This window comes from Chelon labrosus, assembly GCF_963514085.1.
Source record: "Chelon labrosus genome assembly, chromosome: 7".
NCBI lineage: Eukaryota > Metazoa > Chordata > Actinopteri > Mugiliformes > Mugilidae > Chelon > Chelon labrosus.
The window spans coordinates 6,850,027-6,876,005 of record NC_140343.1 but is presented as its reverse complement, the minus strand read 5'-3'; the positions used below and the strand labels follow the sequence as shown (position 1 = coordinate 6,876,005).

Below are 25,979 nucleotides of genomic sequence, written 5' to 3'. Positions count from 1 at the left end.
AGGCTTTCCGCTCCGCCTCGTAGGACAATGTGCACTTACTTCTGACCAAGCCTCTTCTTCTTCTTCTTCTCTCCCTCTAACGTAACTCGTTTATTGTACGTTCGGTCGTTCTGCCTTTTCCAGGAGGAACCTCGTTTCTCTTTTCTCTGTTCACGTCGTGTTCTGTGTGCCTTTGCATCAAGAGACTGCAGACGGAAGCTAGAGAAAGTCAAAACTTCTCACGGAGACGACGAAGGAGGAGGAAGAGTGTGCGAATAAAGTTGCCATGGAAACTAGGACTTTTTAAATTATGTAAATAATGTGTCTCCAGATCATCCTTCTACCAAACCTTAAAAGAATAATAATAATAATAATAATAAGTTTGTAAATCTGACGTTTGTTCCACATAGAGGTTTTGTGATGTTGATATTTGATAAAAATAAATGTGCTCAAAGCTTTTTTTTTTTGTTTTGTTTTCGCTTTACAACAATTTATTACACATTGTGACCAAGTACAAAATACAGCTGAACTATGCAGTTTATTACAGACCATCATCTGTCCTTAGGCTAGTTAAAGTGTAGTCAAGAACAGGTTTAAAAATACACAAAAATAAGGGTTCAGTATACTTGTAAGAAGAACCTAGTTCAATAAAAAATAATCCTCCGCCAAAAAATCTAAAACAGCCTTACAAAACATTACAAAGTACACATAGAAAGGATTTTTTTTTTTTCCTCCAAAGCACTTTAAGGCAAATTACTGTGACAGGCACGAGTTACAAAAAGCCTCAAATAACTAAATCATCCGAGAGGGAAGCGAGGAGTGAAAAAAAAAATAAAAGAACCGAACCAATGTCAACACAAAGTCCATCAAATCAGATTAGTTCATATAAATAGATTTTTTTTTTTTTTCTCTTTTAGTTTTTTTTACTGGGGGGCTGGAGCGCCGCAGTAATAATTACATTTCATACATTGAACAATTCAGATCGGAAACAAATTGATAGCACACGCCAGTCTAATCAATTACACATGAAAGCGTTTTCCAACAGCGTGAGGAGAGAGATTAGGTAAAGACCGAAGGCCACAGAGCACGCACTTTCTACATCATATAAAGATATATATATATATATATTTATATATATAATTTATTATGGACTGATTCCCCAAATAAAACGCACTGTATTTATCTATCTAGTTCAAACAGAACACTTTAACTGAGTAACAGCATGAGGTCAAAGTATCTGAAGTCTGGGAGCGTGTGCCGGCTCAGATGCCAACGAGATCCTGTGTTTAGTTTTAGCGGAAGGGTTTTGGTTTACGGGTCCAACACTCCAACGTGGATCGAGTTAGCTTCCTTTTAGGTGAACGGAGTCCAGGTTTTAACATCCTGTCTACATTAAGCTGATTACTCTGGATTTGTTGCTGTAAGGGGGAGGGGAACCCACTTGGAGGAACGTGGAGAACTATTTACACGAAAAAGGGGAAACAGAAGTGGGACACGAGAACTGAGCGGTGGCTACATATTTTCTTTTTTTAAATTCTGGCCTCGTGCCATCTGAGCCAAAAAAGGAGCACAGCATAGAAATCTATTGAGGTAAATAAACCAACATCTCACACAGCCGTGGTAATAGACTGAGCTCCCTGCCTCCCTGACTACTGCGACATTATGAGGTCCTACTGCCTGACACACAGGGCCAGAGCTATGGCTAAGCTGGTGGGAGCGACTGAGGGATAGGTCCTTTGGGTCGGCAGGTTGCATTTCCTGGTTATTTTTTATTTTTTTTAATTTTTTTTATCTTTTATGTGTTTGCTACGAGCTGCAGCAGAGGCAACGAGGAGAGGAGAACACGCCTACACCTAATCAATGTAAAAAGGTGCTTCTTTTTCTTTTTTTGAATGTTTGAGGTTTGGAGACGATACATTCATACTGCGGTAGAGGCACAGCTGAGGGACAGATAGACATCTGTAGTGGTGGTTTCAAAGTTAGCGATCTAAGGCACTCAAATGACACTATGGCACAGCTAGTTACATTTAAGAAATAAAATAAAAAAGAGAGAGAGAGAAAAGATGAATCACATAAAACACCACCACTCAAAAGTTACACATCCAATAAAAACGGTACTGCACAAAGTCGTTCACAGTTGCAACAAAAACAGACAATCAGACCTGTGTTACACCCCTGTGAGTAAAAAAAACAAACAGAAAAACATAACGTGTGAACTTCATGAGGAAGAAGATCACCGTCTTTAGAAACGCTAGTGAGGGGAGGACTGACGTTGCTACACTCTTGTCTATGTACATTGCACACGCTGACTGCAGGAGGACAGAAAGAGACGCTGCATCCCAAAAAAAAGGCCCCAAACAAGAGAGAGAGAGAAAGAGAGAGAGAGAGAGAGAGATGCCGGTGTACGTGGCGGTCAGCCTGGACTCACATCTCCTGCAGAGGGTGGCTTATTTCAATCCGCTCTCTCTTTACAGCTGGTTCAGTAGGTCCTCGGGACGTGTCGGCATCGCTGCCCAAGTCGCTCATCTCATCAGAGAAGGACGCATCTATTTAGAGCGAAGGAGGAGGAGGAGGAGGAAGGGTTCTTAGTGTCAGAATAGTTTCGACGTTTGCCTCAAAACTGAAACTGTGTTGACAACAGTCAGGAAGTTGATGGTTTAAAGGATGGGGCTGGTATTATTCTGTCTATACGTCATGTTAATAAATACCTTGAAAAGACAATAAATTAATAAATTAATTTAAAAAGCTTCACTGATGCTTTTAAACAGTTAGAACATACACACCAATCAGGCATAACATTATGACCACCTTCCTAATATTGTGTAGTTTGCCTCCAAAGGAGTTGTGACTCATCAGAGAATGGACATGGGCCTTCTGAGGGCGTCCTGTGGTGTCTGGCTACAGAATATTGTTAGTGGGGGGGGGCTGCTGTCATCAAGGAGTGTCATTGCTATGGGGTGGGGGTGCCTGGTCTGGTCTAGGTGGGTGCTACATGTCTAAGTAACATCCACATGAACGAATGCCAGGTCCAAAAGTTTCCCAGCCGAACATTGAACTGTCAGAAGATGGTCAATGTTGTTTACTCCTGTCATAATGGTCATAATGTTATGCCTGATCGGTGTATTTGCACTATTTTCAGCAGCAGATTGTAATAAGAGAAGTCACGCCTTAAATGGATTTTGTAAAAACAAGAAAGCTGGACAGCGGCTCACCTTTTTCCATGAGCGATGGCATCATAGAGCTTAGGTCACTGAACTGTAATTCAGACGAGAGCGTCAGTCAGTAAAACAGTTTTTAGTCTTTATTTTAAAAGTGTTCTTATCCATGAGTGTCCCCCCCCCCCCGTCAGAGTAGCTTAAATATCTTCTTTCTTACCTCTCCCATGACGGCAATAGGAGTTTCTCCGGTGGCCTGAGCCACACGGTGCTCCACCAGGTAGAACATGTACTCGTCATAAAGCAGGCGGATCAAGTGGAAGGAGCCAAAACTGGCAGCGCTGCGCAGGGTCAGATCTCTGATCACCATTGAACTACAGGAAGAGAAGAGGATCAATAGATGACTGTCTAATGGAGCCGCGGGGATCTTAACGAACGGCTTTAAAAAGCAATTCAGCGACTTGTGACGACGTTCCTCCCTCGTACCTGTAGAAGGACCATTTAAGAAGGAACTGACGAGCAGCTTTGGGGAAGCTCGGGCTGCCCTGGTGAGGTTTCAGGACCTGAGAGACAACGTTGTCCAGCCAGGTGGCCCACTGGTCCAGGGAGCTCTGCTGCTGCAGGGTGACCTTAAAGTCCTGCTCCAGACGCTGAACCACACTCTCATCACACTGACACACCCACGACGCCTGCTCCTGTTAGACACAACACACACACACACAGTGAGCACACGCCCTGCTCACTGTGCAACACCAACACATGGCGTCATTTAAACAGGTCAGACCGTTTTACCTGGACATTGGCAAAGTCCACCCTGTTGAGGTCTGAGAGCATCTGGTTGATCTGGGAGGTGTTCTGGAGGACGGCGCGTGCTGCCTGGGCCAGGTGATTCAAACTGGTGTAACGTCTCAAAGTCTGAGCAAACGCACTGACCACTGCCACCTACACACAGGAAACACACACATACACGAGGCTCAGGGTGACTGGGATGAGGCACGATTCATGTGTGTATTTCATTTGGCTCTTTCTGTCAGATTATGAGTGTAAATTCAACACATTTCAGTCCTTTAAACACAGATCCAGTCATCAGGGGTAAGTAAAAATTGTTATCTATTTGAGTCTGATCACAGTTAACAGTAAACATGTGAGGAAATAGACACATCAGATGAAGATAAAAAAGAGTTTTTCTTGTCACCTTGGTGCGAACAATCTCTTGAGGAAAGTTGGTCATGGCGTTAGTCAGCCAGCCCTCCAGGCTCTTGGCAAAGTTACGGATGGCCTGAGTGAGAGTGCCTGAAGAAAGAAGGAGAAGAAGAGGAGCCTGGATCACAACGTATCATGACTTGACCTCCACTGTGCAGAAAGCAAGTAAAACTTAAGTTAGCAATGGAAACTGATTCATATGAGTTGGTTTTTAAATCCATCTCCGAAGCTGAAACACTTTTGGTAACTGACTGTAGAGTTTCTCAAATGTCATAATTTCTTAATTTTCTATGACTGTAAACGGAATATATACTCACTTGCCAGTTCATTAGGTACACTAGTGAAAACAAATGTATTCTAATGCAACAGTCCTTCAGTAAATTAGCTTCATAACCGTTATAATGTTCAGTTTATGTTGAAATAGCATCAGAAAGGTGGTAATTCAACTGGATGATCAGTTTGTCATTTAGCCTAGCCCACTGACTAAACTGGGGTTGCCAAAATAATAGAAATGTGTCGGTTCAACACAATACAATCCAACCGCAGTTATTTTAAACAAACGTTGAATACTATAACCTTCATGATCCTCAGATTCAGTACAGGTTATAGTTATATTTTCATTACCTAATGAACTGGTGAGTGAGTGTATTTGCGTACTGGACTATTGGTTTGTAAAAACAACTAATTCTGACATGATTAACAGAAAACATTACTTCTTAATAAATTGTTTTTAGAAGATCACCGTTAGTAGAAGCCTCGGTAGTCCTGGACTTTCTCTAATGAATCTATCATTTTAAAAGCATAGCAATAAAAACAAGCGTAGTACTGACTGGGAACAGGACGCAGCACATCAGGGATGAGGACCTCCACCAGCGCCTGGTAGAGGATGTGATCACAGCTCCTCATCCATAGTCTGACTGGTTCGTATTTACACAGAGCCACCAGCGTCTCTCTGGGAATCATACCTTCCTCATCATCACTACACACAGAAGAAGAAAGACACACGTCCAAATACTGCCACCTCTCAAACGAAACTCTGAAACGTAATTTTTGAAACACCGTTCGGCGGATCTGACCTGTTGGGGATGGTCGTGCTGTCGTCACTAGGTGGCGGTATTGCATACCAAAAGGTCTGCCAGAGCTTCTCAATGTAGTGGAACTGGAGGTTTATCACCACATTCAGAGTAGCCTGCAGGAGAGAAGAGGAAGGGAGGGAGGGAGGGAGGAGAGTAGAGGGAGGGAACAGAGGAGGGAAAAGAGAGGGAGGAAGGGGGGGACAAAACATACAGAGCTGAACCATGGCAACCAGACACACAACAAAGTTTCTACAGGCAGGCCGCCTCCCGCTCACTCCGGGCCCTCCTGGTTAGACAATGAGCCAGCTTAAACAGAGCTCCCTGCACATTAATCATCAGGAGAACTCTAGACGGCACATTTAGACTTCATATGGAATTTATTTATTTGATTTTATTTTTTTATCGCTCGTCTCGCTCGCGTTTTGATCTCGGGTGTTTTTACAAAGCAGACTGGTCTTGTGCAAGCCGCTGTCTACTTCTAGTGACCTGAACCAGCCCATGTGACTTCCTCTTTCCTGTTCATATGCATGAGGCTCTTTGAAAGCAAGAGCACAAAGGAAGCAGTGGCAAGCCGGTGATCGAAAATAATAACCTGCTTCTACAAAGAGGAGAGAAAACTCTGAACCTCGACACATATTTTAAAAGTAAAACACCGAAGTCGTAGCAACAATAGTTTTTAGAGGCTGTCCATCAGGTCAAACGAAACACGAGCCCCACTCAGTGTCTTTGTTATTTTTGGACCGTGCCTTATATCTGGGCATCGAGCGTCCGTTGAGTTGCGAGCGTTAAGACCCGCTCAGAGAGAGCCTCTCCTTTCACTATCTGGCAGGACACAGGACTTGCCGCTGGATCTTGTTACACAGCAGTGTAGGCTTCAATCACATGATATGTTTTTTGCTTCCTCTCCAGCCGTCGCCGTGGCAACCGTGTTTACAGTTGCCCCCAGCAACAGGTCAAACACAGAACTCCAAAACAAAAAGGAGAATTCCCCCGTCCCCGCTAAACAAGAGCGTTTTGCCTCCACGGTTTTTTTTTTTTTTCTTCACACAGGAAAAACGGCATGTTTTAAAAAAAATAAGAAAAAAGTGTTAAAGAGAAATAACATGTGTTCACGTGCAGACTCGCGGACAGATGAGCGGCCCGCAGGCAGAGCTTCTCAAGTCTTAACCCATCATTTCTGTGCTTCCACGTGACAATTACTGTGGTTTACAGTGTGATTTATTACACTCAACGTTTTTATCAACCACCTAACCATTTGTGCTTAAACATTAATTCAGTGCCACGGCTGGTGCTTGAATATTTATTTGGCTGTTACCATGACATTAATAAATACATCCCTGACCTGATCTTTTCACAGCCCGTTCAAAAAGAGCCTGCACTGGGGTAAAAAGTAAAAATATTGCTTTATGCTCAGGCCAACTTGATATCTTAATTTGTGCTGTAACTTTAAATACTGTCAATAAAAGTCTTGGCTAATGTGTTAACAGGTCACTGTTGGCTCACAAAAAAAGAAAAAAGAAATAAGTGAAACGCATAAACATTAAACAGACGCAACGAGAGCTGAGAGTGACACAAATGCAGAGGCAGACAAAGACAGGAGCCCGTGTGCCTGTCCACAGACAAGGCAACACAAAGGCCCAAGGGGAGGCCACCACAAAGACACCAAGATGTCCACCCAGCGCGCTGAAAGGTTAATTGGCATGTCTTGAAAGCTGCATGGAGATGAAAAGACGGCTGGAACAAAGGGAGCGTGGTGAGGCTGGACAAGCAGAGGGCAGGGATAATATGATAAAGCCGGAGCTTTGCGGCTCTAATCACGGCCTCTCTCCTGCCTGTAAGGCCCTGCATTTTGATGTTCAGTGTTATTCCGCTCCTGTCATTGTTTCAACTTGCTCTGCCTACCTGAATTCATTGTCCGACCCAGGGACTGATTAATGATCTGCAGCCTTTGAGGTGTCATAAGTCTTCATTCTGTCAATTTGCCGTGAATCTTAAACAAATGCGAGCACCGTAAAGGAATCCCACAAAAAGACCAAAATCAACAAGGTGTCAGTCTGTCACTCACTGCTTCTTTTCGTTCACTTGTCTGTGTCGCTCAGAGCTCAGGCCTTTTGTCATCAGTATGCATCATGAATAAATAGGGATTATTTAAGCAGAGCATTCATACACATCTAATGCTCTAGTTATAAAACATTCACCTGTTGCTGTTAGCCTTAATCCTTAATTTCGTTGCACTACAATGGCAATAAAAACATTCTATTCTATTTTAACAGAGACTCTGGTCTGTAAAGTGGTTCCAAACACACGCTGATAAACCTCAGAACTCCACTCAGTAATTACCAGATAAACGTTTCTTACACATCCGTGTGTCCATATGCACGCTCTCCCTCTCCTGATCCCTCACTCCGTCTCCTTTTTTTTTCCCCCCCGTAAGAATAAAAGAAGTGTCATTGAATTTACAACCATTCTTCACATCGACGCAACAAAACCGGACGGCGTCAGAACCTGGTGGAGTGAGGGGTTGTGGGGAGGGACGCTCTGCTGACATGGGCGTCAGTCTGAGGGGGTTATTACTATTTGCGGCCACAGGAGGTTTGTGGGATTGACTCATAACAAACTACAGTGCCAGTGATTATGGTAATGAAGAAACATGTCAGGCAGCGCAGCAGTGATCTTCCCTGATGTGTTTTTAATAGTTTTTAGACACGCCGTGGCACGCAGGAATCACGGGAGGTTTTAGATACGCACAAAGTACTTGTTATGTAGATCTGGTTCACTGTTGGCCTTGGTCTTTTAACAGAAATAGAACAGCACGAGAATTACCCTAAGTAATTCATTGTAGGAAAGACATCTGTTTGGGACTAAATGCAACAGGCTACGTCTAAGTCTAATGTTTAAATCTAATGGTGCAGATGTTTTATTTTTCTCTAAAATATTGTCAACTTGTATTTCCTTAATAAAAGATGGAATACTTAATCTGCCTGTTCAGTAGGTTTTTGAATTCTGAGGTGGCACAAGGCAGTGAAGCCATGCAAATGTGTAATTAGCATGTGGCTCTCTTTATATATTTTTGTGTCCGCCACATGTTTGAATCGTTTCTATGAGTCAGGAAGAAGGCAGCGTGAGAACAGCATGTGGTGGAAACAGTGACGTGCTCTGATGCAAGTCTGAATATAAAGGACTATAAAACTTATAGAAAACTAAAAACATTTAGATATTAACCAAAAAAAAAAGTGTTTCTGTGACATAACCCACCTCGCAGTGGTCTCTATAGAGTGTCTGCATCTTCTTGATATCGTTCACGTTGATGCGCTCGGGAAGAGGCTGAGTGCCCAAGTCAGGAGAGGGAAACGTGGGCAACGTGCGAGATGTATCTGCAGAAGAAAAGATGTACACGGTTATTATATATGTTTCAGTATGATTTCAATTCTAGCAAAAGAAAAAACTACTTTAAGATGGCAGCTCCTGTTCTTACCTATGTACTGCTGGTGGTGTTGGCTTTGAGCGGCCACCGACTGCTCCGGAGTGCTGTTGCAGTGCTGAGAGCTCCCACACAGGTTGTCAGACATGCTGTCCACCTTCTGTAGAGGCTTGAACCTATGCAGACATGAGAGGGCAGGACATGTGCATTAGCAGGGTTTCGACGGTTTAAGAAAGCAGGATTAAGGAAGAATCTGCCTTCGAGGTGTGTGTATATACACATACGACAGAGAACCTAAATAGTATCGGTGGAGTGTGTGCGGAACTAGAGCGGCAACGTCCCCGAGTCTGGTTAAGGAAAATAAGGAAGGCGCTTACAGATGACAAGGAAAAGAGGTGGAAGACAAGAGAGACAATAAGCAGGAAAATCTGTTCTTTGATTAAAGTAAAATAAAATAAAAAAGCACAAGTCGAATGAAAAGTTTAGACAACTGTTACAGGGAGAGACATTTAAAGGAAATAGACTGGCAGTGTTATAAATGGCTGACCTCTGTTTCTGGTGGACAGGCTGCTGTCTCATGGCCATGTACTGGGTGTCCTCCTGCAGCCGGTTGAGTGGCGAGTCTGGCTTCACCCGGATGCCATAGTAATGATACTTAGAGTTGCCTCTGGTGGATACAGCGACAGAAAAGCCAGAAACCAGTGAGGAGAAGCCTTGCCATCAGTGTAATCACTATCATTATCCTCTTCCATCAGCAACTCTCCAATGCTTGTAAGCATCATCATACTCGTCACATCTATAATGGTTATATGATTACAGTTATCAGCATCTCCAGCATGTGCAACATCTCTTCCTCATCCTCTTCCTGTCTCTACCTGGTGCCGAGGCGGCGGGTCCTCAGGCCCATGAAGACGGAGCGGATGAGTTTCCCGAAGGACGCGGCGTTGACCGGATCCAGTTTCTGTTCCTGACAGTGCCGCAGATAATGGTTATACAGGGAGCACCGCGGAAGGCTCACTCCCTCTGCTGTCTCATAGTTGTCCAGCAGCCACTGCAGCTAAAAATACACAGAAGAAGACACAGTCGAGCAATCAGCGAGCCACAGTGGACAAACTCTGCTCCGCGATAGTCCGGCCACCAAAGGAGAGGAGCAGTGCATCTTATTATCACATCAAGACAGCTACACCACACACACACACATCACATCACATAACTACCTATTTCCGTAAGTTAAACACCAGAGAGACCACTGCACTCCCACTGTGGCTGTTTAAGTCTTTATATTTGCTGGCTGAGGCGGTAAGTGACTCCAGTGCAAGGAACGGCTGATTGAGTGAACACTCAAACATCTGAAGTGCTCATTATTCTATCAGACAAATCTCCAAGACATTATTGTGGAGTCGCAAAACTGTCTGTAATGGCACAATCAAAGAATTTGCACAGCTCAAATCTGCAGTTTGCAATTTATGCAACGTAGAGATTGTGAGACGTTACTGAGGTTAAGAGCTGGTGGGAAGAATGAAAACCAGAAATTTCCCAGAGCAAGTAAAAATGGCAACAGAAATGTGACGTGCATTTTAATAAAATTGAGTGACAGCCTCGTGGTAAGAGCCAATGGGTGCATGTCTTGGTGCACTTAGAAGTGAAAATCCGTCATACCAGATACACTCTTGAGGAAAAAGTGACAGCAAATGCAAAGTTAAGCTCAAGGATGAAAACTAATTGAGACAATTATGCGTTTCAGTGGGACAGTGTGGAGTGAGTAAGCTAGCGGTAGACAGTGTGTTCAACTGAGCAGAACAAGAGGAGAACACACGGTCTACAGGTTCAGCCACGGCTTTTCCTTTCTTTTCTCTCATGTCCCTTTTTCAAAGAAAGTTCCTGGTTGACTTACATGGCTGTTGAGCAGGCTGCTTTTGTGACTTGCAATTCCTTCAGACTTTTGGAGGTTTTCAATCGCCATTTCAAGCTAAAGAAAGAAGAAGCATGCGAAAACAGAAAAAAAAAAAAAAAGAGTGGACACAGAAGGGGGAGGAGGCAAGAGAGTGAGAGAGACAGAAAGAAGGGAAGGGAACAGAAATAAGCAGGGGTATATGGAAAAAAAAAAGATAAAGGAAATAAGACTGTTAGCGAGCAGCCAGATCTCTGCATTTCCATTAAAATCAGTCAGTGTTGCAGCCAAATCCATTATTGGCTGACAAAAGCATGCAAATCAAGGGACTCATAGGGTTAAGCTGCTCAGTGAAGGCTTGCAGTCAGACACTCTAATGTATGCAAATAGGAGTCACAAACAGGGGCACAGGTCACCTCAAGATTTAGGACAATAGGTCACCGATGCCAGACGCCCCTCAGTTTAACAATAAAACTTTGGAATATATTTGTAAAAGTAAAAGGCAGGTTGAGTAAGATGTAACTTCCACATGAGCAAGAGTGCCGTGTTAGAGAACATATTATTCTATCACTTGACAACAAAAAACTAATGGAGTCCAACTGGCGAGCAAAGTGAATGACAAAACCAGGGACGTTCTGTCGAGCTGTAGAAGAAAATCAAGTCAAAAAAGAAAAGATACGTGGTATTGCAGCCAAACTGGAGACAGAAGAAAAGGAAAAAGAAGCAGGCAGCGTTCCAAGCCTTAAGAAAGCTCCAGAGGGCTCTTGGCCAAATGGTAATGAGCCCCAGGGGTTGCTTTGTTTCGTAGGGCGCTCAAGTGCCTGTGAAAACCTCTGAAACAAGGCAGCGCTGAATTATTTAAGCCAGTGTCCCGATTCTACAGGCACACTGCCCTGCACCACTCTCTCTGTAACTACAGCGCTAGGAGGCCTCAACTCAGGTTACAGGTTCCTGGGAAACTCAGTTAGGCTCAGGTGATGACGACAGTTACTAGAAAAACTACAATTTGGACTCCACGTTGCAGATGAGAAAAGACGATTCTCTAATCATGTTCAGCAAAGTTCAAGGAGTGGCTTTTACAGTCACTCAGTCTTTTGGTGGGTGTAAATCTGATTTATAGGGTTTTTGATTCCTCATTACTCCGTCTTATTGGAAAAACATGCTGCGGAGCGCCACAGGATTAGTGGGATGGGTGTTGCTCACCATAGCTGAAGAGGAGCGGGACGAGTGCGAGATGTGGTTGCGGCTTCCCTCCATACTTCCGCCATGTATCAGGTAGGTACTGCCACTGGAGATAATGTGGCTGCTGCTGCCCACGTCCATGGCGATGCCAACCATGCTGTGAGGGGGGACGCCGCCACTGGCAGAGGACACCACTGTAGTGACATGAGCTCCACCAGCCTGAGAGTCAAAATAGTTTCCTCCACTGTTCTGCCCGTACAGCTGCGCCTCAGGGTTGTAGGAGTAGGCCGTCCGGCTGGGGAGACATCGTGGCAGTTAGTATATTTAAACCACTCACACATTTAAATGACTCTGTCTGAGAAGGAGGATCTTTTTAATGTTGGGCATAAGAACAAGACACAGTGCATATTCATGTTGACACAGACCACAATATCACTGATGTCATCAAAATAACTGGGTCACATCAAACCGTGGGGGGGAAAAAAAAAAATCACTTTGGTTTCAATTAACTTTAATAGCATTTTGATTAAAGCCACTTTAAAAGCAGTTGGATGTGCCACAGTTAAAACGATGAGAAGAGTGCTCCGCAAAGCCTTACATGTCATTATGCTTTCCATCCAGCACCCACACATACATAATTCAAGACGACTCTGCGTTTGGAGTGGAGCCAAATATCATGTGCAGTGATTTAACAAGAAAAATGTTTTATAGGCGCTTTAGCATCTTGCGTTAACAGAATGGCTCATTGTAACGGCGATAAATATTTAGAAGAAAAATAACACATTTTACTACACAGAACTTCCGGCAACTAATTTTTTATCTTTTTTAGCAATATAAAAAAAAGTACTGAAGCAGCATTGCTTACATGGTTCCATTGGCATAAACAGCCTCTCCACTTTCTCCTACATACTGGACTTGTGATGGGTAGACATGTTGTACCTGCTGCACCTACAACAACACAAAAGGACAATTAAAGGAGTACCCAGAGGTAGCGGGCCTATTAAAGGAAATAACATGTAAGCTGCAATCATCTTTTATTTGTAATTTAATACAATTGACAGATTAATATATTGTCATTAATGTGTAGCATGCATGTTCACACCAGCATGTGTTGACATGCAGCGCAGTGAAAAAATCTGTCACCCCACTGGTGAAAAAATGAAAAAATTACACTTAACTAGAGTTGTTGAAATTTAATCGAGTCTAACTTATGAGACATAATCTTGATTTTATATAGAAAAACAACTAAATGAGATGCTGCAAGACAAAAATGTTGAAAAGCAGGTAATGAACTGTCAATCTGCTTGGATGGCAATAATCTTGTTACATGTGAAAATAGAAGACACTAATAATGAGACGGTCACGTAACTCCCTTTGTTATCGACATTAGAAGCTACACATCGAGATGACTCGAGGTCCCACATCATCACAAAAGCAGCAACAGATAAACAGAGACAGGTATCCTCATAGTCACACACAAATAAAAATGCTTCTTGTGATTACCAACCGCTAGGACTAATCATTTTTCTTTTTCTTATTCCTTGTTTTAAATCAAGAGTCCGTTGTATTAAGTTATCATATCCATTATTATATCCATGTCATACAGGCACTGGGCCAGGCTCAGCCAGAGAAAGGAACTTTCTGCACTCCCATGAAGGGCAGAGGAAGGAAGGAGAGACATCTCAGACCACAAACATGGCTTGGTTACTGTTTAACTTGTTTACCATCTAATTTGTCAGCCTAACGCCAAACCACCTAACCCCAGACTGGAAGTTATTATTTAACCTGAATGTAAATTTCCCCTGAATGAAATATGAGGTGTTTAAATATTTGTACAAGGCAAATGTAAGCCAAATAACACTAGGAGCTTGTTTTGCAGACTGTGTATTCTGTGTTTATGAATTTATAAAAAAATAAATGTCATCTTTCTTTAAAGGAAAAGAAGACACTGTGCACTCGCAACTTTTTTGTAGAACTTCAAAAAGTCAAGGGGTGTACAAATATTTTCAGAGCACTGTACAAGTATGTACAGTACTGTGTACCTGCTGAGGGACCTGTTGGACCCTGGGTACTGAAAGCTGCTGTACTTGTCCACCCTTCTGAGCTGAGCCTGTAGCCTGAACCAGCACCCTCTGTGTGGATACAAGACACAACTCAATTACATAGGTATGCACGTACAATTACACACAAACACACTACTGTGAACATATGGCAGTCAACACAACACCAGCAAACATATAAACATATTTCTTCACCAAGCGCGTGCTGATTGTTTTATGCTGAACTTTGACTTTATTTTTAGAGGAGCAGAAATAAATTGTAGAAATGGTCTGAAAGTGAAACTTTGACCATTCTTTATATGTTCTGCTGACAGCACACATTTTTTTCTAGCGGCCTCAAACATTGGTAACAGTGATGTTCTGGTGTGCTCAGTCAGAGAGGAGTCATGGAGGAAGTTAATATGGTAAGCTGATACAAGGGGCATCTGTTGACAAAGTGGAACGCAGCAGCTTTAGTTGTTGACAAGCCACAAATTGTAACCGCAATTTAAAAATACATTTTCATTTATTGCTGGTGCCGAGTGGAATATCAAACTATGAGTGCATCTAGGAGGAATCTGTTGTTAGGGTATTATAGTTTTCTCTTTTTGGAAACCAAGAACAGAATGTGACTGGTAACTCCTGCTTAAAAAAAAAAAATAACATTCTATTAAATTTAACTTTTGAAAAGACATGGAACAGTTAAGTCAATGTCACAGACTTTGTCCTGTCATTACAGCAGCAGCAGGGTAGAGGCATTACCCTACCTGCTGGGAGGCTGGAACAGGCTGTACCACAGGAGCCTGGGCCGATGATGACGTCCGCAGCGCTGCCACGCTGGTCGTTGTGTCTGACCCTCCCTCTGTATTCTGCATGCTGTATTTCAGGGGAGACGCGAAAAAGAAAGAAAAAAAAAAAGACATTAGAAGAGGAAACAGGCTGAAGATGTACCTTAAAAGGTGAAAATTAAGTTTGACAAAGAGAATAAAACCATTTTAAGTATAAACACATGGATAACCGTACTAAATGAAGCTCTTGTACCCCACCCCTTCTCTCATGGAGCCACCAGGACATTCATTGTGCCCCTGGGGTATTCTGGCTTTGCCAAGTCAGGCTGAGTCACTGAAGCTCTTCTGAGCCCCAGAGGTTGTCCACCTTTCACTTGCAAAATAAGCTGCCCAACAGTATTACACAGACATTTATAATCCTGCTGACAGAACAGACCCAAGTGGAAAAGTTACAGTAGAGGAGCTAAAGTTACCAGGACAGAACTGCTTCCCGAGGGCCAAATCCACTGCTACTACTCGGCTTTCCACTGGGTGACAATGTGCACAGCATAGCAAAGGGGAGCTAAAAATGGAGTGACACAAAGGCTCTCTTCTTAAAAAAAAAAAAAAAGGACAGAGAGGGAAAGAGCGGGAGCAAGGCAGGGACAAGAGAAGAATGGAACTGCAAGGGGGAGTAAGTGGATAAAAAAAAAAAAAATAAATAACTTCCCCACTCTCTCCAATAAAGAAAAAACGACAAGGAAAAAAAAAAGATGAAAATGGCCACGGGGTTCCAGACCCTGCCAGGGTCCTGGTGATATCCAGCGTTTGTTTCGAACGAGAGCAGATCTCTGAGGGCTCCAATAATCCAGCTGATATGAGGAAATTCCTCAATGCTTTGTAAACGTTTGTCGGTTGCTATGGTGAGGAATCCATGACGACCACCCCCGACTCACCCCCACTCCTCCCTCAATGCCCCCCCCCCCCTCCCCTTTATAAAGCTCTTACACAGGAACTTTCGAGTGCGACCACAAAGAGAAGAGGGGGAGGAGGATTAGAATAAGGGAGAGAGAGAGAGAGAGAGATACGGCACAGTCGGGGGTGGGCTGAATTGATGATCGGTTCAAGGCAGAAATCTTGGGGCAGCAGGAAAAGTCAGTATGTAAAGGAAGGCAAGTGGTGCTGACAAGGTCTGCAAGACACAACCTGCTCGAGACATGCTGTGATTAGTCATAACACACACAGCATGCACAATAACGCTACTTTAATTTACAGGAGGAGCCCTGACAAACACAACTAGGACACCACCAGTAATCTGTTATTAGAATTAGTAGATACAAGCACTCACACTTGTGTCTTGGCTTTCTCAAGTCAGAGCTAAACTTTTCAACTAAAACGTAGATTACTTATTCATTTATACACATTTAGAGCTGTGTAAAATCTCCTGATAAGTTGAACACAGAGCGGACAGAAATATCGACAAATCTAACATGTGACCTAGAATAGAAAAGGGAGGGGGGAGATTTGGGAAGACCTACAAAAACACGGGCAAAACGAATCAGAATCAAGGAAACTACGACGGTACAGTACAAAATATAAACGAATACAAACCGTAAGCAAAATCTGATTAACAACTCTAAGATACAATACTTTGTTTTAGTAATCAACAGCACACAAACACATAAAAGCACCATAAAACTAACTATTTCAAACGAAACTGTCAACACGTTTTAGTCATCAACAGTAACTTGGGAGGACATGTAGAGTTTGGCGGGGGATGATCGCTGGGCGGTGCAATAAAATGAAAGAGTGCACCTTTGAAACTGAAAAAAAAAAAAACAACAGACTTGGGTGTGCCACCACCGACATCTTCCGTGTGTGCCACAGGCAAAGACACAGCTCTGCCTCCTACATGACTAACAGAGAGAGGGAGAAGGCCTGTGTTGAAATTCATGGTATGTGTCAACCTTCAGACACATAAATGGTTCGCTATAGCGTCTTCCCTGAGCGTGCCTCGGAGTCCGTGTCCAGTTTGTTTGTTAGCACAGAGCACAATTAACACTCACATGTAAAGGCTCTCATATTCCATTAAATGTTTCTTCACACCTTTCTTGTATGTCATTAAAGTACTAAAAGCATATTATCAGAACGACGCTAACAAGGAGCGAACATTTTAAAAGGTGCCGCAACGCTCGACCATCTTTCTACCACTAGGAATCTGTACATGGGGTGTCAGCTGAGCTATAAATACACTTGTAACCATCCCGTCATTTTTCTTTAGACACGTCAGTTTCAGTAGAGTAAGTGACACGAGCCTGGGGGGCTTCTTTACGCCATTAATGAGTGGGCGGCAGAGCAAGATGGCGAGGGATCAAAAAAACAGAGGACTGACCAGCATGTTTTCATCCATTAAAGCTCCGGCTTAAATAGGAATGGTGCTAAATCGTTGACTTGGAGCGGAGAGAGAAAGTACACGAAGGCTTAGAGGAGTCTTTCTGCTTAGTGCACAGGGAAGGTTAAAAGCCACACAAATTTCCCACCAGCAGCTCTGAAAGGCATAAAGGTAGAACGCAGCATGAGGCAGCGCACACCGCTGTAAGTCCGCTTCTCAGTCTGGGCTGCTGGTTTAGGACCAGACCTTTCTGCCTCCAACTCCGAGACATCTTCGCACACACAACTCTCTTTTCACATCAGGACCGACCGTGAGCCTGGTTTCATTCAGGCAAATCCCATATCAGCACTTAACAACATTACAACAACACCCCTTCCTTTCAGGAAATACGTTGTTTTTAAAAAAGCTACGCCGAAATAACTAAAGACACATTTTGAGAACACCAAGGACTTACAAACTGTCATGAACGATACCGTCTATAATGTTAACAGAGCACACAAGATTTAAACATCTGTCACTGACTAATCTAACTTAAACAGGACTCAATCAGAGAAAAACACATACAGATGTTCAATTAAAAGCAGGAGCCCACAGTCTTGGCTCGTGTTTGCACTGGCCCACATTGTTTGCAGAGCAACAACGGTTGCTAGTGGCAACACCGTCCACTCCCGTTTCCAGGAGCCTGTTGCCATGCAACCAACAGAATACTTCCCAAACCAAACAATGCCATCCCCCCACCTGATCCCTCTATCTCACACTAAGTAGAAACTTACAACAGTAAATACTATGCGAGCTATTAATTTCAGACACCGGGGGACATGGAGCAAGAGTTATTTCCCCGTTATAGCTTTATAAAAATGTACAGACTTTATACTGGTTATGAGTAGATTGAGTAGGACAAGATGAAGTGTTCTGTTTTTGTAACTACTTGGTGGTCAAAAAAAAAAAGGAGGAATGTTTAAGCCATCAAGGAGACAACAGTCTATTCTTCAAGGTTGCTGAAAACAACACTTCCAAATACAGGTTGAGTCTTTCCAAAGTTCCTTGGACAGAAGAGAGAATAAACAGCTTCAGCAGAGCAATACTTTTTTTTCCACCTCAGTGGAAGGTAAAATAAAATAAAGCAGAGGCGACACTTGTTGCATTTAAAGGGACATCTATAGAGGACATTGATTCCACGCTATGCAGTTGTATTTCTCTGTCTTAATAGATCTTACAAGAAAAAGCAACAGGTGTCAGATTGGACTTCAACACATGCTTCCTAATTTGAGAAATTGTTTGGTCAATTGTATTATTTTAAACAAATTCATTGCCATTTGTGGGTTTGAAAAAAAAAAAGAAAGATTACGTCTTTTCTTTGATTTGATTAAAAGGACCTGTAAGATCAGACAGGCACACGTGCTCACACAAAGAGCGAATTAAGATATGATAAGAGATTTCCACAACAGAGGCTGTTCTTCAAGCCTGTCTCATTAATTCATGGCTAATCCAATCAAAGCCGTTCTTGGGGTCTGCAGATGGCAGAGTTTGAAGGGAGGGGAAAAGAGAGAGAAGGAGAGAGAGAGAGAGAAAGAGAAGGAGAGAGAAAGAGAAGGCAGGCACAGACCACTGTCTCTGATCCAAGCATACTCCTCTCCTCCCCTCCCCAGTTCACCTCCCCACCTCTGGTCATCAGCGCAACCTGTCCACTCCGTCACCATGTGCCCTGCAGGCCCGACAGCCACAGACAGAAAGATCAAACTGTTGCCATGGAGATTGTGTGTTCGCCCAGGCTTTACACTAGCAACTTCCTCCCCCAACGCCCTACCTCTTCTAACCCTTTCCAGATTTCCACTGCCCCTCTGACACACAACCCTTATCTTTTCCATTTAACGTCTTGAGACGGAGACAGAAGATTTAAAACTGCACATTTTGAGAAGGCAAACTGGAAACAACGACAAAGACAGGGATGGAAAAGATTGGGGGGGGTTGCACAACTGGGAGTGTAATCGGACTATCGCCACGTTTGTGTGAAGTCTCTATCTTTCATGACGTCTAAAGGGCTTCAACGCTGCCACACTGATGACACAAATGCACTCGTCACTTGGCTGCTTGAGGAGAAACTGGAAAATGCTAACACTGCAGTTGGGATTCTTGCATAATATCTATTTTATTCACAAACCAGAGTGCACAGAGAGAACATACCCTGTCAGTGCTGCATTAGTCTTTCGTTTTGTTGAATTTAAAACACAAAATGCAAAAAAAATAAAAATTCTAATCACCCAAACAAACTGAAAACATGATTTCTCCACCAGCTGTAAATGTTCCTGTCTCAAGTACTCACAACATGACTTAAATAAATCAAAACCTGTCGACTGACGACTTGGGAGTAGCCCAGACTTGCATCTTCTTCTGGGGATTTAAAATAAAACTCATTAGAGATGCACTCACTAACTAAGGCGTGTTTCCAACCTGTGGACCTGGGAGTTTTATTTCTCCGGGAACCACACATTGTGGAAAGATGACCTCAAATGCTGGCAGCATACAGCCGTCGATCTTGACCGATGAACCTGAGATAAGGGTTGTGTTGCACTTGAGTCTGCCTTCTTGGCAAGCAGTCCCCGCATAGAGTTATGACACTGAGAATCATCATATTGTATCTACACTATGCTTTCACAGGCACCACTTGACACGAACAATGAGTCACCGGGTAATGCTTTAAATCTGAGACAGATCCAAGTATCTGTTGTTCATGCTGTGAATACTGCACCAGCTGATTGCTTACCATCAGACTCGTATTTAAGTATTTAAAGCCTCTTTCACACAAATATATTTAATCACAGCCAATCGCAAAAATCTATTTGCGAATGAAACTGCTGACAACAGCCCGAGTTGAGGCAAATCTCCATCCTTGCGATCGTTATAGCTAAAAATAGAGTGGGCGTAAATAGTGTGACGGTCCTCGTATTGGCACTGAATCAATGGTTCCTACACAAGTCATTACAGAGGTTAGGTGTGAATTCTAAATCATCTTCTTCTGCAACCAGCAGCCACAACCAATGAAACTGTATGCTTTTATACTGTTTACACTTATTCAGTGTAATTTCTAAAACATTAAGCATCAAACTACTTGAGATCTATCAAGTGCACGGTAATCTGCATCAAGATGTGTCAACAGTGTGAGTCCTGCAAACTGCGGCGACAGCACGACTGACATCCTGATTTACAATCTGCAACGCGAATGCTGCCGATTCTAACATGGAAGCAATTAGTATACAATGCTATTTATACCATATTGTATGGTACGTAGCAACATTAGCATTTGTTCTAACTGCAACTAGTGGAACGAGAGGGTTCTTAAAGACAAAGATCGGGATCTGAAGGCTACACTGTTGAACACGTTCATCTGAAGTAGATCGGTCTCCACCTATGCATCCTGTGCAGCTGCTCCCCACCAGATTTCATTTAAACGATTCTTCTTAAATTGTGTGAAATACTGGGTCAACAGAAAAATCTTTAAAGTCAATATTTCAAAGCAGACATGCACTAACAGAACATCTTCTTAGCTAAATACACATCTCTCAGCAAACTAGACTAAAAGTACGAAAGAAAGTAAGTGAAGAGCGAAAGGGGATCTGCGACTGTCCCCGCATGAAAGGAAGGGAGGGGGGGGCAGTCATTGTAATGCAAATGCAAATGCCTTGTCTGTCGTTTGTGGCAGGAAATTTAATTACCAGTCGTGTAGCTACGATACAAACAGGTGGAATGTTAAGAATGCTGCTGATGACACACACACACACACACACACAGACAGACTGAAAAACATTTCATTTCACAACGAGTTTCAACTTGTTGCCTCTGCACGAGAGCCAATCAGTTGCAGCATTTTTTTTTTTTTTAGTATATGACAAGATTTGTTTCTTTGTATCCTAGCAGCGTAAGCCTACAATGATTTCCAAAATCTTCAGAGCTGGGACACCTAATGCGAGAGTCACACGGATACTTGATTTTCCCTTTCAACAAATTCTTCTTAACAGTTAACGAGACGTCACTTAAAATAAAACGTCCTTAACAAATAGATGAATTATGAAGACTATGAAACTGAAACATTTCATGTGTACAAATGGCACTATTAATTTCCACTTAACAAGCCCCACGAGGCATTCTCCTCTCGGTTTGTCTTCCTTGCTTTGTGATTTCCTGACATGCCTTTGACTTGAGTTATGGTATAACCCATTAAAACAATGTTAAAAATCAAACAATAACATATTCAAAATTTCCAGCAGTTCACTTATCACAGCAAGGGGTAAATGCAGTCCTATACGAATATGATCAGCTGTAAACAACAGCAGCCAGGCGGATGGCAGGGAGCAGGTCTATATCTGTAGCTGGCTATTGGATTGAGAACTGCTCCCCGGGGCAACAGTGGGCCTCATCAAGATAAGCTAAATACAGACTGAGCAAACACACCCAAGCACATCCACAAAGCACACGCAAACTCGCACACCACACACACACACATGCCCAGAACATGTGACTGAAAGCTGTGTCAGGTCACCCCTTGCCCAGGAGACCACTGCAGCTGTCCTATTGATAGTTGAACTGTACCGCACACACATGGGTCCATTAAACACTCAAAATGGCACATGGGCAACGGTGGACACTGCTATGCAAAAAATCACACAAGAAGCTCCAGATGGCTAAAAAGAAGGCCTATAAAGAAGGAGCGTAATTTTCTATAAATCACAGGCCTAAAGCATGACGATCACAAGCTGCAGGCAAGGACAATGCAGACAAGCTCCGTCGCTGAGAGTCAAGATACGGACAGATGGCAAGACGTCTACAACCTTCATCTTAAAACCAACATTCTCATAAATAATTTCCACACTTCACAAGCCACTAAGAACATTATAAATAAGTCTCCAACTACCGGCCACTTCCCACTCTAAGCACCTTTTCTTTCTGACCTGCCTCTGCAAGCCAAAACTATGCGCTCCTACCACAAAGAGGGAGATGAAAATAACCTGATTAGAAACACTGACTTTTAAAAGAATAACACTTCGCCCCCTGGCCCACTCCAACCCCTTTCTTTCCATGACTTGGGTGTATTTGTATATCAAGTTGCCATGTAAACATAACAGTGTCACGCTCAAATTGGGAGGTGGGGTTGGTGGGGGTTACACGCAGTTTCAGCAGAGTCATCTCTTTATTTTCTTTGTAGCCGTGGAGAGTTGTCTGACCAATCAAACTGGAGTTTCGTTATATGACACTTCAAAACAGGCTAGGTCTTGCGCATTCATAGTTTCCCTCGAATAATGTGGTAAAAAGGGAAGAAAATCATGACGTAATGAAGCTTCATGAAGATTTTAACATACTGTACGGTCCAGATATTAATTATGATTAATATAACCACAGTCAGGCCTACACTTTGACCCCTTTTTACCAAAAAACGTAATAGATATGAGCCTTCATTAATAATACATCTCCTTGAATTAATCATTCAAATTTCTTCGTTTGAATACTTTATGTAAATACACATTTTAAAGTTCATTACTCAATTCATCAGCTGCAAGCAGAAAGGGCTTTAATTAGAGACATTTTTCACGCTGCAAAGATTCTTCCTGATGCTTCAATAGCAAACACTACAAATGACCGAGCACCTGACAGCTGTCTCTGAAAAGATAGTTCATTAGAATTAATGTCTCTCCGGGGACAAAAAAAAAAAGACACAATCCCAAAAAGAGGAAAAGGGTACGCAAAGTGCTGAAAAACCAGCCGCACGCTCACTGTAAAACTAATGAAAAGGGAACTTAAAATCACAGGGGGGGGTCGACTTCTTTCTTTGTTTTCCTTTTAAAGCTATTGCACAGATTAATATGAGCTCTGCAGAGGGGTCAAACCTTAATGAGACCTGCCATTTGAACAATGAAGCTGTGCCAAAGAGAACAACTTGACTGTTCGTTAACAACTGGCTTCTTAGGGTGTGTTTGATTTGTATAGCAGGAGAGCAACTGCAAATATCGGCAGATTATTTTCAGTTACTAGCGAAGAAATGAGTGCAAGGATACGGATCATGCCCGTTTAATTATTACTTCTATAGAGTGTATATTGCATGCATAGAAAACACATAGAAAATAGCATATTTCTCATCTAAGACTGTTAAAAAAAAAAAAAAAAAAAGCAATATAACAGAGCCATCATAGCACCATCTAGCTGTAACACATCCTGGTTTTCATATGATGGAATATTAAAAAAATTAACTTTAAAATACAACTTTGACAGCAGACGTTATGTAATGGGATTATTTCGTTTTGACTTTTTAACAAGCTTCTCAGAGAGAGCAGGTTTTCTGACGGTGTAACGGTGAATGTCGCCAACCAAAGTTTATATGTCAGTGTTTGTGTTAATCGGCGTTATTATTTACAGTAAAAACATATTTTTTAAAGAGAAAAATATGTTAAAAAGAGACGCTAAACCGCCTGCCGGAGTCAAAGTTATCACCGTGATGAGTTCACGCTTGCCCGCAGCGGACGTTGGTTACAGTTAGAGCAACAGAACCAACGTTGCTAAGGCTAGCAAGCTAGCGACGAATCTCCACCTGCTTGACCCGGGGAAAGGCGTTCAAAGGCCGAGGTTTGTCCGTGTTGCAGCGAACAAGACGGAGCTGCCGTTAGCAACGCGACAAACGTTTAAAAACTCACGGGCGAACTTGCACTCATGGCTGCAGCTGGTTGTCCACATTAGCATTAGCTCGACTCGGTAGCCGTCCATCCCGCTGCTGCTTGCTGCTGCTTGCTGCTGCTGCTGGGTTTGAGAGCTGGAAGAAGTGCGATCACGTCTCCACACACTCTACACGACGTAGCAACAAGTGTAAAGTGATACTGAATCAAATTTTGGAGCAGCGCCGTCGCTGCTTATAACGTTTAAGCAAAGTGTGGCAGGAGTGAAAATAGATCCTCTGGCGGACGTTAGACGTGAAAAGTCTGTCGCCAGAACTACGTGAACGGCAGTTAAATGGAGAAGCTGTTCTCAACTTGAGGCGGATGCCACAAAGAAGGGAAAGTTGTGTTGTGGAAAACGAGACTTGCTAAGCAACGCGTTCGACCCCAGACCGAGTTTTTTTTCCTCCTAAATTAAGACAAATTCAGTTGCTAAATTCTACAAGCACATAATCACCTTTGCCTTGAGAAAAGTTCTGCCCTGGCTCTGCTCTCTTTCCCCTCTCTCCCACTCGCTCGGTGACTTCCAGATGCTGCTGCTGCTGCTGTTGCTGAGTGTTGCGCCCGTTGGTAAGTAACTGTCTCCACGGCTACAGTCACTATAGCGCGACGGGGTCTCGAGGCAACTGTTGCTACCCTCTAACGCCTACGTCAGGGCCCTCACTATGTAAGGGAGGGGCCAAACGGACAATCGTTCCGCCCAGTTTAATTAAAGCTGTGAGTTCCCTCCTAACCGCTGGGGGGTGCTATTAGTGCGTAATTTACATTAGATAGACGTGAGCGCAGTAAAATTATAAATAAAATAAATTATAGACTGCAATCTCCCTACCAATGTTTAATTAATTAAAGCACAATAAATCACTTAATTGACATGCTGTGATGACATTTGGGGTCCATGTTGTCTGCAGTCTGATTCGGGATCAACATTTTTTTTTTTGGCAGAAAATCTAAGTCGAATTTTCTAAGTTTCTCACTTTCTTGAAGATATTAATCTATAATTAAACACTTTAATTAAACTTTAGTTAAACTAAGATAACCGAGCAGGCCCCGAACATTCCTAAAAACCTAAACAACTCCCAGAATTATGCATTTAGTGCGCATGTGTTCTCACATTATGACCCGCTGAAACGTTTTATTGCTCTGATACATGTATATACACATTATGTATCTATCTGGGGTTTCTAGTTTAAAATAAAAAACAGTCAAAATGTTATATATTAATATTGTGAATGTTTTTTCTTCTTTTTCTTCTTCTTTCAACAGTGCAATCAGCCATTTCACAATTTCAGCACACGGTGGCAGCAAATATCTAAACTGTGACACAAAAGGTGGCCAGGTGACTCAATTTATTTTTTTTTTATCAGGAACAATATTTTACTCAGATAATGCAGATACTGTCCAAAACATGAGCAAGTCTCAGATATCTTAGAAGTCTTCCCTTGGATTTATTTTATTATTTTGTCTCCACTTAAATTGGCTAAGCATCAATTAATTTACATAAAACATCATGACTTAATTATAAAGCATTTACTGTAGGGCAGAATGAGACCAGAGGGTATTATGTTTATCCTTTTTGGCACTGCAGATTAAGACATCAAAGTTGTCAATTCATTCTGTTTTTATGTTCTTAATTAATCTTTTTCGTGAAAATGACATTACACCCCATGATATATTTTTTCGAAGCAACGTCTGGTCAGTTTTAATTAACTTAATCTCTCATTATGAACATGATATATTTACAAATTTCTGATTAAATTTGACAAAATGATAGAAACTTCTGTCTTTTACAGAGGGGAAAGGGGATATTCATTCATTCATTCATTCATTCATCTTCTGAAACTGCTTATTCCTGTCAAGGGTCGCGTGGTCTGGGAAAGGGGATATACCTTACTGAAATACTGTACATCTAAAATATCTATCTCTTAAATGGCTTCCTTTGGATCTCTTTATTCATATATTAGATCAGCATCATGTCATATACATAAAACATGACTTCATCAAATGCAGTAGGGCAGAAGGTAACCATTTTGTGTTTTTGTTATATTTGGCACTGTAGAAAAAGACAAAAAAAAAATGCTTCAATACACATCTTTTATGAGAATGACATCATAAAACATATGATAATTTAATATGGTGTTTATCAGGACTAATACTTTATTCAAATACTGCAGATACA

At 42.3% G+C, this 25,979-nt stretch overlaps 1 protein-coding gene across 5 annotated transcripts; it reads right to left on the bottom strand.

The window, feature by feature from the left end:
- Positions 1 to 23: 23 nt before the first annotated feature.
- rfx2 (regulatory factor X, 2 (influences HLA class II expression)) lies at positions 24 to 24,377 on the bottom strand (the record flags this gene model as incomplete). Of its 5 annotated transcripts, XM_084548155.1 has the most annotated exons (18): positions 24 to 2,525; positions 3,192 to 3,234; positions 3,355 to 3,508; positions 3,621 to 3,829; positions 3,927 to 4,076; positions 4,330 to 4,427; positions 5,168 to 5,316; positions 5,414 to 5,526; positions 8,669 to 8,787; positions 8,889 to 9,010; positions 9,382 to 9,501; positions 9,710 to 9,891; positions 10,729 to 10,803; positions 11,929 to 12,202; positions 12,773 to 12,855; positions 13,950 to 14,039; positions 14,714 to 14,822; positions 24,261 to 24,377. In XM_084548155.1, the coding sequence occupies 17 exons, from the start codon at positions 14,819 to 14,821 to the stop codon at positions 2,404 to 2,406; spliced, it is 2,211 nt and encodes a 736-aa protein (XP_084404281.1). In that variant the 3' UTR covers positions 24 to 2,403. The 5 variants fall into 5 exon arrangements, with proteins under 5 accessions (XP_084404281.1, XP_084404282.1, XP_084404283.1 ...); XM_084548156.1 differs by lacking the exon at positions 10,729 to 10,803; XM_084548157.1 differs by lacking the exon at positions 13,950 to 14,039.
- Positions 24,378 to 25,979: the final 1,602 nt, after the last annotated feature.